Here is a 16,102-nt window from a genome sequence, read left to right on the forward strand (position 1 = left end):
CCTGACCTTATGATCCGCCCACCTTGGCCTCCCAAAGTGCTGGGATTACAGGCGTGAGCCACTGCGCCCGGCTTGGTCTCGAATTCTTGACCTGTGGTTACCCAGGCCACCATTTACACCATTTGCAATCATTTTTTTTTTTTTTTGGAGACAGGGTCTTGCTCTGTCGCCTAGGCTGGAGTGCAGTCATACGATCTTGGCTCACTGCAGCCTCTATTTCCTGGGCTCAAGCAATACTTAGCCTCCTGAGTAGCTGGGACCACCAGCACATGCCACCACACCCGGCAAAGTTTTGTATTTTTTATAGAGATGAGGTCTTGCTATGTGGCCCAGGCTAATCTCAAGCAATAATCTTACCCTGGTCTCCCAAAGTGCCCGAAGTGCTGGGATGACAGGCATGAGCCACCATGCCCAGCCTACGGTCCTTTTTTTAATGACTTGCTGAAAGTGGAGTCATCTGGAATTTTCTGGTGCTTCCCTATTGGGGTGGTTGGCTTTTCCTCTATCCCATATATTTCCCATCAATTAGATGTTATCATCTGAGCTCTTGATCACTTCCAGCAGGGCTTTCATCCCTGCTACTCCACTGACACTGCTCCTGGGGGCTTGGCAAGCATCCCCTCATTGCTAGCCATAGTAATCGACTTCTGTCCTCCTCTTACCCGACCTTTGGGCAGCAACCTGCCCAGCTGATGGCTCCCTCCTCCTCCCTTGGTTCTCAGGACAATGTGCTCTCCTGCTCCTCCCCTCACTGGCCACTCCTTTTCAGGCTTCTCTGTAGCTCCTCCTCAATTCCCAGAATTCCATGGTCCTTTCCTCAGATCTTTTCCTCTCTCTGTGATCTCGTCCAATCTCAAGGCTCTTGAGACTATATGTCATCAACTCACACATTTTTATTTCCAGCCTGAATCTCTTCTTGGAGCTCAAGACTCATACATCCTATGGCCTAAGAGACATATACTTGGCTGTCTAATTGGCTTTTCAAATCTAACATGTCCAAACTCAGCTCTTAACAGTGTAGTCTTCTGTCTCCAAGCATTTACTCTTTGCTTCCAATTGTGCAGATGGAAATCTGTGATGTTGTTTTTGACCTCTTTCTCTTTCTTTTACACCCTGCCTGGCATAAGCCGCCAGCTTCTCCTGGCGTGCATTGCTGCAATGACCTCCTGCCTGGCCTCTCTGCCTCCAACTTAACCCCTGACAAGTCTCTTCATCACAGGGCAGACAGAAGCAGCTTCTTAAACCGTAAGACAGGTTTTGTGGGTCCCCTGGCTCAAAACTCTTAACTTCCCACAGATAGAAGCCACAGCCTTCACACTGGCTGACAAGGTCCTGCTGTGACTGTGACCCTTCAGGTCACCTCCTGCTACTTCCTGTGCCAGCCACAGCAGCCTCCTCACTCTGCCCCCCATGCCGCCGCTTCAGTGCTCTGCATTTACTGTGCCCTCTGCCTGGAACAATCTCCTCCCAGAACCCAGCTGGCTCCCCTCCTCGTCTTTCCCAGTTCTTCACTCGAGTACTAGCTTCTCAATGACAGGTGGACTTTCTTACAATTATATTTAAGATTATTACACTTCCTGCCCTTGCCTTATTTTTCTTTTCATCTCTCAACATGTGATATAAAAAATTTCTTGTTTTTTTTAAACATTCTCACTCCCCTCAACTCCAGTGAAGGTTCCCCGAGAGCATGGCTCACTGCTCACCCCTGTAGTCTAGGCCGGGGCCTGGCAGGTGCAAGGTCTCTCCCTTCCTTCAGCTCTCTTCCTCCACTGTTCTGCAAACACAGGTTTGATGAGGACACAGAGCCGTTGAGGAATTCTTCATGGGGTCTTGTGGTGGGATGACTGTCAAACTCTCTGGCCAGGGAGGACACTCTCCACCGTATAGCCCAAGCCCTCAACACGCATTCCTGTGGCTCTGTTTTCTAGCCAGTTCAACACAATTCCCCCCTCTCCACACATACTGTGTTTTTTCACACTCTAGACAGAAGGTCCTGCCCTGGCTCCTTCATCTGGAAAATCCATCCTCATTCTTAAAGAGCCACGTCAGGAGCCCTTTCTCAGAGTCTTTCCTGATCCAACCAGTCAGTTGCTGCTGCTTTTTTGTTTTTTTTGAGATGGAGCTTTGCTCTTATTGCCCAGGTGCAGTACAATGGCGCAATCTCAGCTTACTGCAGCTTCCACCTCCTGGGATCAAGTGATTCTCCTGCCTCAGCTGGGATTACAGGCGTATGCCACCACGCCCAGGTAATTTTTGCATTTTTAGTAGAGATGGGGTTTTACCATGTTGGTCAGGCTGGTCTGAAACTCTTGACCTCAGGTGATCCACCTGCTCCGGCCTCCCAAAGTGCTGGAATTACAGGCATGAGCCACCATACCCGGCCCAGGTGCTTCTTCTAGGTGATGTGCCATAGAACGTTGAATGTGTCTCAACTCACTCGTCCATTCTATGACCGTGTGAATATTTATACACTGGTGAATTTATTTCCTATGCTAACTGACCACATGCTCCTCGGAAACAGAAACCATGTCTGATTCTTTCTGTGGATTCCTAGCACTTGACAGAGCAGACATTCAATAAATACTTGCTGAATGAATGCAAAACTGTTCTATTAACTTCAAATTTCCACTTATTCTAAGGAAAGTAAAAAGCCACATGAGCAGATATATTTCATTTTCATAGAACTGGTGGTAAACTGTCAATATATGTAATCAAGTGGGTAAATACAGCAGCTTGGCAGACTCTAGACACATCAACTAAATTACTATATCATGGGTTCCTACTGTGTGGACGGTGCTATCTAAACACAGAGGAGAAAAAGCTGCTTCATCCCTACAACTCAGAATCTGAGTTGGAAACACAGTAGTCAACCCAGGAAGAGCAAACTATGTATCTTCATCTCCACTGTCATCACTTATCAAGCCCTCACTGAGCTACAGGGTGAGCTGCAGTGTGAGCTCTGGAGAGAAGGGGTCAAGACCTAATTCCTGACTTTATAATCATATAGGATGTTTATTATACTAGGGTCTCCTTTAATTTTTAAATACATTCATAAAACAACCTGGTAAAATGTATACAAATGCATGTCATTTGAAATGAACCCAATGAAATGTATTAGTCAGTGAGGCTTGACAAAGCTCAGAGCATTCAGAGCTGCAAAGGGATGACTGAAGCATGATGTTTAGGGCACTGAGAGACGTACCCAGAGCCCCTGCTCTAATCAACTCACACGCATATCTGAAAGGACAGGCCCTCCCATGGTCATCATCTTCAGGAAACAAAGATTTGGTTGTGTCATGAGTCAATCAACAGGACATTTTCAGGGAGCAGCTCAGAAGGCTGGAGGAACAGCAGCAGTCAGCAGTAGGTGGGAAGCGCATCGCGCCAGAGCACAGGTAAAACACAGGTTTGTGTATAGATACTGGCTAGGGTGATCTGTTCATGGACTTACAGGTGAATACATGGAATGCAAGGCATCAAGGGCACGAAGAAAGTAACAGAAGGCCTAGGATGGACAGATGAGAGACAGGAGTCTGTGGGGAGTGAGGGTCAGAGGACTGAATGATGCAGCTCACCAGTAACCAAAGGAGGGGCGGGCAAACAGACTGGACAGAGAAGCAAGAGGCCAGGCTCCTCAGGGTAAGTTTATTTGCCTCTGTGACACATGCAGACGACCTGTCCCTTCCTGACCTTTTCTTTTTTTGGAGATGGAGTCTTGCTCTGTCGCCCAGGCTGGACTGCAGTGGCACGATCTTGGCTCACTGCAACCTGTGCCTCCCAGGTTCAAGCAATTCTGTCTCAGCCTCCCAAGTAGCTGGGAATACTGGGGCCCACCACCACGCCCAACAAATTTTTGTATTTTTAGTAGAGATGGGGTTTCATCATTATTGGTCAGGCTGGTCTTGAACTACTGACTTCAGGTGATCTGCCTGCCTCAGCCTCCCAAAGTGCTGGGATTATAGGCATGGACCACCGCATCTGGCCCATCCTGGCCTTTTCTACTCAATTTACCATAGAATCACTTCATCCTAACAGCGCAGGAGCCACTTGCTGCTTTGTCATTCAACTCATGCTAATCCTCCTCTAGCTGGGTCTAAACTAAATATGGAACAGACTGCTCAGTGAGACTGCCCAGTGACTGGGTTTTCCATGACTCTAGATAGTGTCATTCTATCCTAACCTTCCAAATAAAGTCTGGGTTCATCTTCAACACATCACAGTCTCTCATCATGCACATGAAATCTGCAGCCATTCTGGCCATTCTGAGGTGTTACCCTTTACTGTTACTGCAGACCTTGCTCACAACTCCGCCTACTTCCTACTTTGCTGTGTCTCCTTACCCTCCCTCCCTCTTACTCTTTCCCATGTACTGTTCACTGCCACTGTCAAACATCTGTTCACATAATTTCCTGCCTTCAGGTCACCAGGTTCCCTTCTCTGTGACGAATCAAGTCTAATTATAAAGTGCATAAACTCAGGAGGCACAACCTCCACAGAACGGAGCTGAGCACCACGCTGGCTCTGCCTTGGCGTCTGTCTGAATGGGTTCCTCCTATTCCTCAGCCTATCCCTTCTCTCCATCTGTGTTAAGTTGAACACCTTCTTTCTAATTAGACCATCTAGGTCCTCCTCACTCTAGTCTAAGTTCTGTATATGAAGACGCAGAAGGCATCCCTTTGTCTCAGAGAAAGAAGGCTCCTAGAGGTATGTGGAATTAATACCACTCTGACCAGCGAATACTGCCACAAGTGATGTCATATTCCCAGAACATGTTCTCAATCAGTCATCTAGTTTGCCTGCCTTTCATTCTGTCATTCAAGTAACCCTTAAAAAATCTTACCTTCTCCTCAGAGCTTTTCAAGGTTAAAGTGAAGGGAGGTGCTCTCTTTCCCTTGTGGCTTTAGACACTCCCGAGACTCTCTTATAGGTTCACCAACATGCTTAACTTTTGGTTAAATGCATATTAACCAAAAGTGTTGGGGGAAGTAAATGATTAATTTTAGCCATTTAGCTACAGTTATTTTCAATTTATCACTGATATCTCTGTATCACACCGTCTTCTACAACCAGTGGGCCAGGGACAAAGACAGTGAGACCAAACGGAGCTCAAATGTTCTCTACGAGGATGACATAACCTGCAAGGTTTCTAAGCAGTGCTCCCGTTCTCGATACAGGTTCTCTAGATATCTATGCCCTGTGTGGACTCAGCGCACCAAGAGTGTACCATTTTATTTATTTATTTATTTAGAGACAGAGTCTCACTCTGTTGCCCAGGCTGGAGTGCAGGGGTGCAATCTCAGCTCACTGCAACCCCTGCCTTCCAGGTTCCAGTGATTCTCCTGCCTCAGCCTCCCGAGTAGCTGGGACTACAGGCGCATGCCACCGTGCCCTGGTTAATTTTTGTATTTTTACTACAGATGGGGTTGCACCGTGTTGGCCAGGCTGGTCTCCAACTCCTGACCTCAGGTGATCTGCCTGCCTCAGCCTCCCAAAGAGCTGGGATTACAGGCGTGAGCCACCGCCTGTGTAGCATTTTAAAACAAAATATCAATTGTTAGATTTCTGGCCCTAAACATGTTCTAATCATAGGTTAGCAGCAACTGCTATAAAACGAGGGGACTGAATCAGACATCTGTCAAGACTCTGTTAGTCCCTGAACTAGGCAGCGGATAGACTGTAATTCACGTTCTATGATCCTTGATCACTAGGGGTGCGTGCTCAATATTCATCAGCTTTTAGCTCACATGCCATCACCCATAGGTCGAACTCTTTCAAGTCTTCCCAAATCTGAAAGGTTAATTTGCCAGATGAAACTGAGAGTAGACAAAACAGCCCTGGACTTAAGTTTGGGAAAATCCTGAAGTCCATTCTTAATGTTAATACTTCTTAGTGTAGCCCTGAAAATAATTTATCATCCTGTTTTCACTCTAAATTAACTTCAAAGAACAGACTTTAATTAAGAAACACTAATTTTAAAAAACCTAGCCACCAAATATCATATCACTGCTTACAAGATGATTTCAGATTCTGCAGAAGTCTGAAAGATAATATTCATGGCAGAGAGCAACACATTTCAGTGTATTACACAGTATAGCTAGAAAGCTAGACTACTGTGACAGCAGAAAACAAGTCAAACACAAGAAACAAATGAAAAGCTCAAAGGCTCTCTTTGAGAAAAAATTCCATCCTTGGTCACAAGGGCGGTTCAACCAGTGCAAACTGGGAGGAAGAAGAGATCCGTGGATAATACTGGGAAACTGCAGTAATGATAGAAAACATGGTAAAATTCTAATTAGGGTTTAGGGGAGCCTCACTGAACACTCAGCAAAACATTTCAACTATGAAGTGAATTTTCCAATGGAAATGTACTTCTGATAGTGGCCACTGGGAACAAAAAGTTCGTCCTTTATGGCCAATTTTCTATCAACTGTACAGTCTAGAGGAAGAGACTCGCATAGTAAAACGACCCTTTACTATGTCTTACAGAGGTGCTCACCCCATTCCTCCCTTAGTGAGTCTGATAAACCTGTCCCAGACCTGTCTGCAGAAGAACAATGAAGAAAATTCTCCCAACTTGCTCTAAAGTGTGTGTTTCCAATGGCTGTGAAAAGAATGTCACTTTCCACCAAGCTAAACTTTTTTTTTGGTAACATACTATTAGTAAACAGGCATTTTTTTCTGTTCTCTGCAATGCTAAGGTAGGCCAGAGCTGAGGGTAGAAAGACCACACTGCTTATTGTTTGAGAGACAGCTCATCTTTTTTGGGTCAGCAGCTTAGTAAGCACTTTAAACCCTCAGCAAAACATGTAAATAGTATCATGTGTGTCTGGACACAAGAATAAAGAGATTCAAGAAAGGAGAACCATCAAAAAGTTAGCAGTGGGATTACCGAGAAACTCAGACCACATGGCAGACTGAGACTTCAAGGCAGTTAAAATTTCATTTGTCATAATATGGGCTTTGCGTCTGCTAGCACTGAGACTAATCATCCTGCTTAGGTGATTACTGCTTTACATTACTTTAAACCAGCAGCATCTGGTGCTTTCAGCGTCTCATTCCACATTTGTTTAGGTGGATTTAAGTGCATCGTTATGGGGGTGGTCTCTCAATCTGTCATTTAAAGACACCATCATAAAACAGTTCCTCTTGGGAATATGTGGTTCACAGTCATCCAAACAGCCAACTTACATGCACTGAAAAAATGTGGTTTAGATTCTAACCAACTAACCGGAATTTCTGAATAGTTACTGTTCAGACGTAACAGTAAGAGAGACATCTGCCTGTTTCCTCCTCAGGAAGCCACTGGACTAGGTAAGATTTAAGGGATATAATCATAAAAGATATGAGATTGATTTGGACTAAAATTTATTCTCTGTGCTCCAATAATTATCATGATCTAGATTCCTTAATATTGTATAATATATATTTTTAAAAGATTAGGTTTTACTAAAGTTTTTCAGAATCCCCTTCATGCTCAGTTTATACATGAATCACTTCTTCCCTACTTTAAATTAACAAATCATTGTTTGCAGAATTCAACAAGTGCTACTCTCAGGAAAAGTCTAATGCACACAGCTGTCACTTTATCACTCTTAATAATAACTAGTCCTTATAGAATCAGCACTTAGCCAGCCTTTTACCATAAGCTTGGCAAGCAACTTGTATTACTTTGAATGTAATTTCATCAACTTCCAGAAGCACTGAAGTATCGTAACATAAATCACAAGCTACTGAAACCACTAATTAATACTTGATTTGGGAAATCAGGTTTGATAGCCACTTAAAAATTGTAGCCATTGCACTTCAGACTGCTTATATGCATAGTGGGTTCTCTAGTACTGAAGCAAACAATCACAGCACATGTTTATATAAGGGAATACAAGATGCTAAACAAACGACCAAACCTGTCAAAATCAGCAAAGGTGAATTACTACACAGACGGGCATGGATGATTTTGACTTTGCCTTCCCTGTCTGTGTCATCAAAGGTCTGTATAGTCTAGAGGGTAACTTGGTCTGCAAACTCAAGGAACTGTTTTAATAGCTTGGTATATGGTAGACACTCAAAAAAAAGCACTGAATAACTACTATGAAAATAGATTTACATATTTATAAAAAAACAAAAATATATTTAACATTTTATTTCTAAAATGACCGAACAGTAAATTTTTTTTTTTTTTTTTTTTTTTTTTTAAGACGGAGTCTTACTCCGTCGCCCAGGCTGGAGTGCAGTGGTGTGATCTCGGCTGACTGCAACCTCCACCTCCTGGGTTGAAGCGATTCTCCTGTCTCACCGTTCCGAGTAGCTGGGATTATAGGTGCACAATACCACGCCCGGCTAATTTTTGAACTTTTAGTAGAGACGAGGTTTCACCATGTTGGCCAGGCTGGTCTTGAACTCCTGACCTCAGGTGATGTGCCCACCTTGGCCTCCCAAAGTGCTGGGATTACAGGCATGAGCCACCGCACCCGGCCTGAACAGTAACATTGACAGTTTCTCTTTAGATGTAGCAGTTCTACGAAAGTTCCCACATGTGTTGACAGAGTCACCACCATGCTCAGCATAGAGAATGGTCACATCATCCACCAAAACCCATGTGTTTTTTCTTTATAGTCACCCCACTCCTCCACACAAACCCTGCCAACCACTGAGCTGTTCTCCATCACTATAATCTTGTCTTTTTGAACAAATGTATTTTAAAATTGTAAGTATAACTTATATTTGTATGTTTTACAATTTGCAATACCATTGCTAGTTTGTTTCCACAGAATACTGTTTCTTATGGCATTTTACTAACTTGACACACAGACATTTCAAATCATTGTACTGGTCAAAGTCACTTACGAGGAAAAAAATTCCTAGGTGCAGAAGGACAAGTTTTTTGTTTTCCTTAAAGTTTAAAATTTCTTTCTGATTCTGATTCTGATTCTGGATCCAGAAAAAAAAAAGTTGACAATCCTTTTTGTCAAATTCTAGCCAAATTGACCATTAACAGAACATCCTTGGTTTTGAGTTAATTCATATATTTGATGCAAATATCTTCTAAAAAAAAAATCCAAACAATTACTTGAGCCCAGGAGCTTGAGGTCACAGTGAGTTAGGATCATGTCACCATATTGCAGCCTGGACAAAAGAGCAAGAACCTTTCTCTAAAACAAATTAAAAATAAAAACCCCAAACAATGGACCAAATACTATGCAGCAAACTTAACATCAGTCATACCAAGTATATATAGCCTATAAGATCAGTACTTAGAAACTGTTTGACTAACTTAGCTACTCCGAACTTGAGGCAGTGACAGCAAGCATCACTCTGGGTGGCTTTGGGTTCAGACAATGATGAACATCAACCCCATTATCTCTGAGCCAGCACAGCCCCAGAGCTGCAGGGAAACACTGCCTAGTGGAGTGCAGAGGAGCCTCCCAGACCTGGCACTGGTTCCGAAGAGCTTTGTCTCCAAAGTCTGGAGTAGCTTTATGGTTATTTGGAGTAGGTAACAGGAATAGATGCAATCCATACCTGTACTCCAGATTTTCAAATTCTTCCCTTAAAAATTCTTCAGAATTACGAGTAGTATAAAATTAACTGTCTTTATATTTTAACCTTCTTCCCTTTGGAACCACCAAAGGAAAGGAAAAGGGGACAGTTTACAATCCCTTTTAAAGGATTTTACTTTGTGGGGCAGAGCAGTTAGATAAAAATTTTCTGAGATTATGAAAGTGAACTGTGGAAATGTAAGGAATGTATATAAAGGAAGTGGAGGCTGGGTGCAGTGGGCTCACGCCTGTAATCCCAGCACCTTGGAAGGCTGAGGTGGGTGGATCACCTGAGCTCAGGAGTTCAAGACCAGCCTGGCCAACATGGCAAAACCTCGTCTCTACTAAAAATACCAAAAAAAAAAAAAAAAAAAATTAGCAAGGTGTGGTGGCGGGCACCTATAATCCCAGCTACTCAGGAGGCTGAGGCAGGAGAATCACTTGAACCTAGGAGGCAGAGGTTGCAGTAAGCCGAGATCACACCAGTGCACTCCAGCCTGGGCAACAGAGAGAGACTCCATCTCAAAAAAGAAAAAAGGTGGAAACAGAATGATACAGTTTAAAAGAAAAGTTTAAGAACATCTCAAGGGGCTGGGCCTCGGGGCTCATGCTTGTAATCCCAGTGCTTTGTAGAGATGCAGTCTCACTATATTGCCCAGGCTGGTCTTTAACTCCTGGCCTCAAGCGATCCTGCCATCTGGCCTCTCAAAGTGCGGGGATCACAGGCTTGAGCCAATGCACTGGCCCAATCCCAGCACTTGGGAGGACTGCTTGAGGCCAGGAGTTCAAGACCAGCCTGGGTAACATAGTGAGACCCATCTTTATAAAATAATAATAAAAAAATGGGCTGGGTATGGTGGCTTGTGCCTGGAGTCTCACCTACTTGAGAGGCAGAGGTGTGAAACTGCTTGAGCTCAAGAGTTGGGTAAGCAGTGACCATGCACTGTGCTCCAGCCTGAGCAGCAGAGTAAGGTCCTGTCTCAAAACCAAACCAAACCAAACAAAAAGCTGGGGGAGGCTCATGCCTGTGTATGTTGGGAGGCCGAGGTGGGAGGATCTCCTGGGTCCAGGAGTTCAAGACCAGCCTGGGCAACATAAGACCCCGTCTCTATTAAAAAAAAAAAAAAAAAAAAGGCTGGGTGTGGTGGCTCACGCCTGTAATCCCAGCACTTTGGGAGGCCGAGGCAGGTGGATCACCTGAGGTCAGGGACTTGAGACCAGCTTGACCAACACGGTGAAAACCCAACTCTACTAAAAAATACAAAAACTAAAAACTAAAAAAAAAAAAAAAAAAAATTAGCTGGACGTGGTGGCATGTGCCTGAAATCCCAGCTACTTGGGAGGCTGAGGCAGGAGAATAGCTTGAATCCAGGAGACGAAGGTTGCAGTGAGCCAAGATCACACCATTGCACTCCAGCTTGGGCAACAAAGCGAAACTCCCTGCCCAAAAAAAAGGTTTTAAGGGAAAGACTAGGAAAATTATGGGTGATTTTCAGAAACAGCCTCCAAGATGCTTTGATGGTAAGTATGAATTCTACATAACGGGTCTGTGGCTGGGATGAGCCACTTCTCTGAACCTTTGTTTACTCTTTTGAAGTGGGAACAAACAGCAGTACCTACTTCAAAGAGTTGTTCTGAGGATTAAAAGAGATAATCCATGTAAAACACCTAGCAGACTGTCTAATCCATAAAAGGCACTTAATTCATCCAAGGTCTTACTGTCATTATTATTTCATCCTTATCATCAACGAAGAGAAATTCTCATATGCTACAGGTTGGAGCATAACTACTATAGCCTATCTGAAACGCAGTATAATAATTAGGTATAGATTTTTTAAATGCAAGAATTCTGTTCCAGGAATTTCATGTCTAGGTATTCATCCTTAATACATATCTACATCATTACATAAAAGTATGATGTATATCATGTACATAATGCAGATTATTATATATAGTATATGTAATATAACGTGATATATATAGAGCATAATATGATACATTGTATTACAATCTAATCCCATTTCCTTACTATTACTTTTTTTTTTTTTTTTGAGATGGAGTCTCGCTCTGTCGCCCAGGCTGGAGTGCAGTGGTGCGATCTTGGCTCTGCCTCCCGGGTTCATGCCATTCTCCTGCCTCAGCCTCCCAAGGAGCTGAGACTGCAGGCACCCGCCACCACGCCTGGCTAATTTTTTGTATTTTTAGTAGAGACGGGGTCTCATCATGTTAACCAGGATGGTCTCGATCTCCTGACCTCATGATCCACCTGCCTCAGCCTCCCAAAGTGCTGGGATTACAGGCATGAGCCACCGGGCCCGGCCCTTACTGTTACTTTTTATATTTTTATTTTTTATTTTTTTTTTGAGACGGAGTCTTGCTCTGTCGCCCAGGCTGGAGTGCAGTGGCCGGATCTCAGCTCACTGCAAGCTCCGCCTCCCGGGTTCACGCCATTCTCCTGCCTCAGCCTCCCGAGTAGCTGGGACTACAGGCGCCCACCACCTCGCCCGGCTATTTTTTTGTATTTTTTTGGTAGAGACGGGGTTTCACCGTGTTAGCCAGGATGGTCTCGATCTCCTGACCTCGTGATCCACCCGTTTCGGCCTCCCAAAGTGCTGGCCTACTGTTACTTTTTAAAGAGACAGGGTCTCACTCTGTTGCTGAGCCCGGAGTGCAGTAGCATGATCATAGCTCACTGTAATCTTGAACTCCTGGGCTCAAGGGATCCTCCCACCTCAGCCTCCCAAGTAGCTGGGACTATAGGTGCACCATGCCCAGAAGATTTTTATTTTTGTAGAAATGGGATCCTGCTATGTTGTCCAGACTGGTCTTGGTCTCAAGTGATACTCCTGCCTCAGACTCCCAATGTGCTGGGATTACAGGCATTAGCCACTGGGCCAAGCCTCCATTTATATAAGAAAGCACAGTCTGCACATTGTACATTAATATTCAAAGAGGCATCATTCATAATAGCCTAAAAAGTGGAAATAATCAGTAAATGAATAAATAAAATTAGTGTATCCATATAATGGAACAGTATTCAGCCATAAAAAGTGCTGATACAGGTTACAGCATAGATGAGCCTTGAAAACAAGCTAAGTGAAACAAGTCAGACACAAAAGGTCACATAATGTATGATTCCATTTATGGAAAATGTCCAGAATGGAGAAATCCATAGAAACAAAGTAGAGACTAGTGGATACCTGGGGCTGGGGTGGGGTGGTGGGTAAGGGGAATGACTGCTCATTGGTTTTGGCGGGGGTGGGTGTGAAAATGCTCTAAAAGTTGATTGTAGTGACAGCTGTACATCTCTGTGAATATCCTCAAATATCTATAAAACTCTATAAAGGAAAATTACAATTTGTCGCAAATTAGTCACTTACCATCCATGAGAAGCCAATGGCCAGTGAGAACCCAGATGAGGACGAGCATGACAGACAGAGAGAATGACAGCAACTCAGCAGCAGTGAAACGTCCACAGCAACCAAAGGAAATCCTGGAAAACACACAACGCTTATTGGACAGTGGGCACACTTTATTCAATAACCAAACTCTCCTTTGGTATTTCATGATCAGAGTTCATGATGGCTGGATTAGAATAGCAGACAATACCAAGACAGTTTGAAATCCAAAATACTCAATCCTTTTTTGGAGAAACTTATGGAAAACTCACAGGAATATACCTCTGCACCATCTGAAAATGTCTTTTTGGGACCAATTATCAACAGTGGCATTTAGAAGTTTGAAGTGACAATATCGACCTCTGGAAAAGCTAGTAAGTATGGAGGAAATTCTATTCTTATGAGGAAAACAAAATGAAGAAATGCCAACAATTCAACGCATTTACCAAAGATAGTATTACTCTATTTAGAAGATGGTAAATCTTTTTGTTATCACTAATTCCTGGGAACATCAGCTGCCACCAGTGACTGGTTTCCTAAGTGCGTTCAGCATCTCCATTAGCACAGAATTTTGTTTCTGTGCAGCAATGAGTTTGAGTTAAAGTGTGAATACTAGGATTAAATGCAAGTAGGTAGCATATCCAAGCCACCTAAGACCAAAGGCAAAGAAGAATGTTTGAGTTTAACCACTATTCTCATATTTCATCAACTTACAGTAAAGGAATGAAAGCACTGTTTCAAAAAAAAAAAACTGCTCATCTTTCAAAGATCTAAGTAGGAAGCACATTCAGACTTCCTAAGTTTTGTTTGTATTTCCTCTGACATGAGAAGGTACAAAAGGAAGTACTAGCTTCTGGTTTTAAAGATCAAATGTCTCACTTCCCGGTCTTCTGGCATTTCTGTGCTCCAGCCAATACCAGAAATTGAGACTCCTAATAATGCTATCAAATATGACAGAAAAATATATACAAGTTTATAATTTAAGAGGAAAGTCCCAATTCCTTACTTGTTCTGAGGTGAGCAGGGTCTTGTTAAATACTGGCACATCGGGAGAAGAAGAAAAGCAAAAGCTATCGTTGCAAGAACTAGAGAAAGAAAAGGTATAATTTTTTTAAACAACTAGAAGAAAAATGGCATGACTTATAGAAATTTCATTCCCCAAAACACTAGACAAGTGGATACAGTTAATTGACTAGAGAAGAAAAATATCTTCCCCTTTAATACTGAACAAAAAACCTCTTCAATAAAAAAAGTACCTGATTTGAAGTAGGGGAAAGCATAGGTAAGTTTTCTAAAAGATAAACAGCAGCAGGCCATGGGATGACCTCCTAACAAGTCTTGTAGAATTTTGCTGATGATTTTTTTTTTTTTTAACATTTCCATCAATGCTTAGCTTGAAAACACATCAAAGAGCTGACAGTCCAATCACTTTGATTAGCTATCCATGTTTCTACCTGCAAGAACGTGGGTAGAGGCTGACAATGACCTCTATGCCAAGCTCAACCGTCTGGTAAACTACTAGTAATCTAGAAAAGGCGCCACAGCCAAAGCAGAGCAATATTGCTCTGGTGTGATAAAATCCCTGCATTTTCACATCTCCAGCCTTTCTTTGAAATTGTGTGGGCAGGTCTCAACAGATGATGTGGATGAAGTGGTTCAAGAAGGAGTTGGGGAAGGGCGGCACGGTTGAGAGGGAAGAGATGAAGCCAAGATTTATGAAGAAAAACTTACATGACATGGTATATAAATCTTAATTTTTGAACAGTGATAAAGGTGAAAAATTTTCCTTTTAGTATGTTAAGACTAGACAGAGAAACTCATATTTACCTGCCGTACATATTGTAAAAACTACTTGAACTGAGTCAAAGAAGAAGAACATTACTAAAAGAGAGACAGATGCTCCAATCGGAAGGAACAGAGCCTGGGTAGAGTCAATTGTTTGGATGCCTGAAAGAGAAAAACAGACAGATTAATAACTTATTATGCAACAGGCACTGTGCCTATGTACTTCATATACATTAACTTGCAAAAATGCAGACAGTTCTAGGGATTATATGTAAAACATGGATTATCCAGGCCCTACGAGTCTTCCTTTCCTAATGAGATTATGAGCTCCTTGTTCTCTTCATGGTGCTTTCATTACAGTAGACGCTCAAGAATATTTGTTGAAGTGAACTACTACCTCCTGGTGTTAACCATCTGGATGACAGGATCCAAACCACCACCAAGAACAAAAAAGAGGTAGTAAAAACCCAGATTAGTCAATTTGAGTAAATCTGTGGTCTTGCACATAGGTTTGGTAAAAGAGGTGGTTTAAACCCATTGACTAAAAGGACTTCTCATCACCGGTGGGTTTAATGTACTCATTTTCACGCTTTCCAATTGTTGCTAATAGTTGAGAACTGACTTGGCTGATAGGGGGAGAGGAGGACAAGAAGCCATAGCTGAAAACAGCAAATGAGAAAAATTTTATTTGGCCAGATGTGGTAGCTTAAGCCTGTAATCCCAGGATTTTGGGAGGCTGAAGTGGAAGGATGGCTTGGGACCAGGAGTTCAAGACCAGCCTGGGCAACACAGTGAGACCCCCGTATCTATTCAATATTTAAAAAAAAAAAAATATTTTATGGGAACATTTAAAGGTACCAGAATAGGAGATGAATGGGGGAAAATAATCTCTTGGGCTAGAGTAGGATTTAGCAAAGGGGTTCTCAAATTCTTGGCTTCCCATTAGAGTTTTAAAAAAATTACAGGCCAGGCGCGATGGCTCACGCCTGTAATCCTAGCACTTTCGGAGGCCCGAGGCAGGCAGATCACGGGGTCAGGAGATTAAGACCAGCCTGTGAATGGTGAAACCCCATCTCTACTAAAAATACAAAAAATTAGCTGGGCGTGGTAATGGGTGCCTGTAGTCCCAGCTACTTGGGAGGCTGAGGTGGGAGAATGGCGTGAACCTGGGAGGTGGAGCTTGCAGTGAGCCGAGATCACGCCACTGCACTCCAGCCTGGATGACAGAGCGAGACTCTGTCTCCAGGGGAAAAAAAAAAAAAAAAAAAGTCCAAACCCAGACAAATTAAATGAAATCACAGGGGTTAGGCCCAGCTAAAAACTCCTCACAAAACTGTATTTTGCATCTAGAATTGAGAACCATTAATAAAGAAAAGTGCACAA

The 16,102-nt window shown here is 43.0% G+C and overlaps 2 protein-coding genes across 2 annotated transcripts in view; both read right to left on the reverse strand.

Moving 5' to 3' along the window:
* Window positions 1-16,102, reverse strand: part of POP5 (POP5 homolog, ribonuclease P/MRP subunit) — a 250,079-nt gene that overhangs the window by 198,936 nt on the left and 35,041 nt on the right. The gene's annotated exons all lie outside the window — the stretch shown is intronic.
* Window positions 1-16,102, reverse strand: part of SPPL3 (signal peptide peptidase like 3) — a 144,919-nt gene that overhangs the window by 6,078 nt on the left and 122,739 nt on the right. The window contains exons 4-6 of the mRNA XM_050748082.1: window positions 14,762-14,881; window positions 13,941-14,019; window positions 12,917-13,029 (exon numbers count right to left, since the gene is read on the reverse strand). Coding sequence (XP_050604039.1) covers window positions 12,917-13,029; window positions 13,941-14,019; window positions 14,762-14,881 — 312 coding nt within the window. The remainder of the gene's footprint in view (window positions 1-12,916; window positions 13,030-13,940; window positions 14,020-14,761; window positions 14,882-16,102) is intronic.

The sequence above is a fragment of the Macaca thibetana genome, chromosome 11 (genome assembly GCF_024542745.1).
Source record: "Macaca thibetana thibetana isolate TM-01 chromosome 11, ASM2454274v1, whole genome shotgun sequence".
NCBI lineage: Eukaryota > Metazoa > Chordata > Mammalia > Primates > Cercopithecidae > Macaca > Macaca thibetana.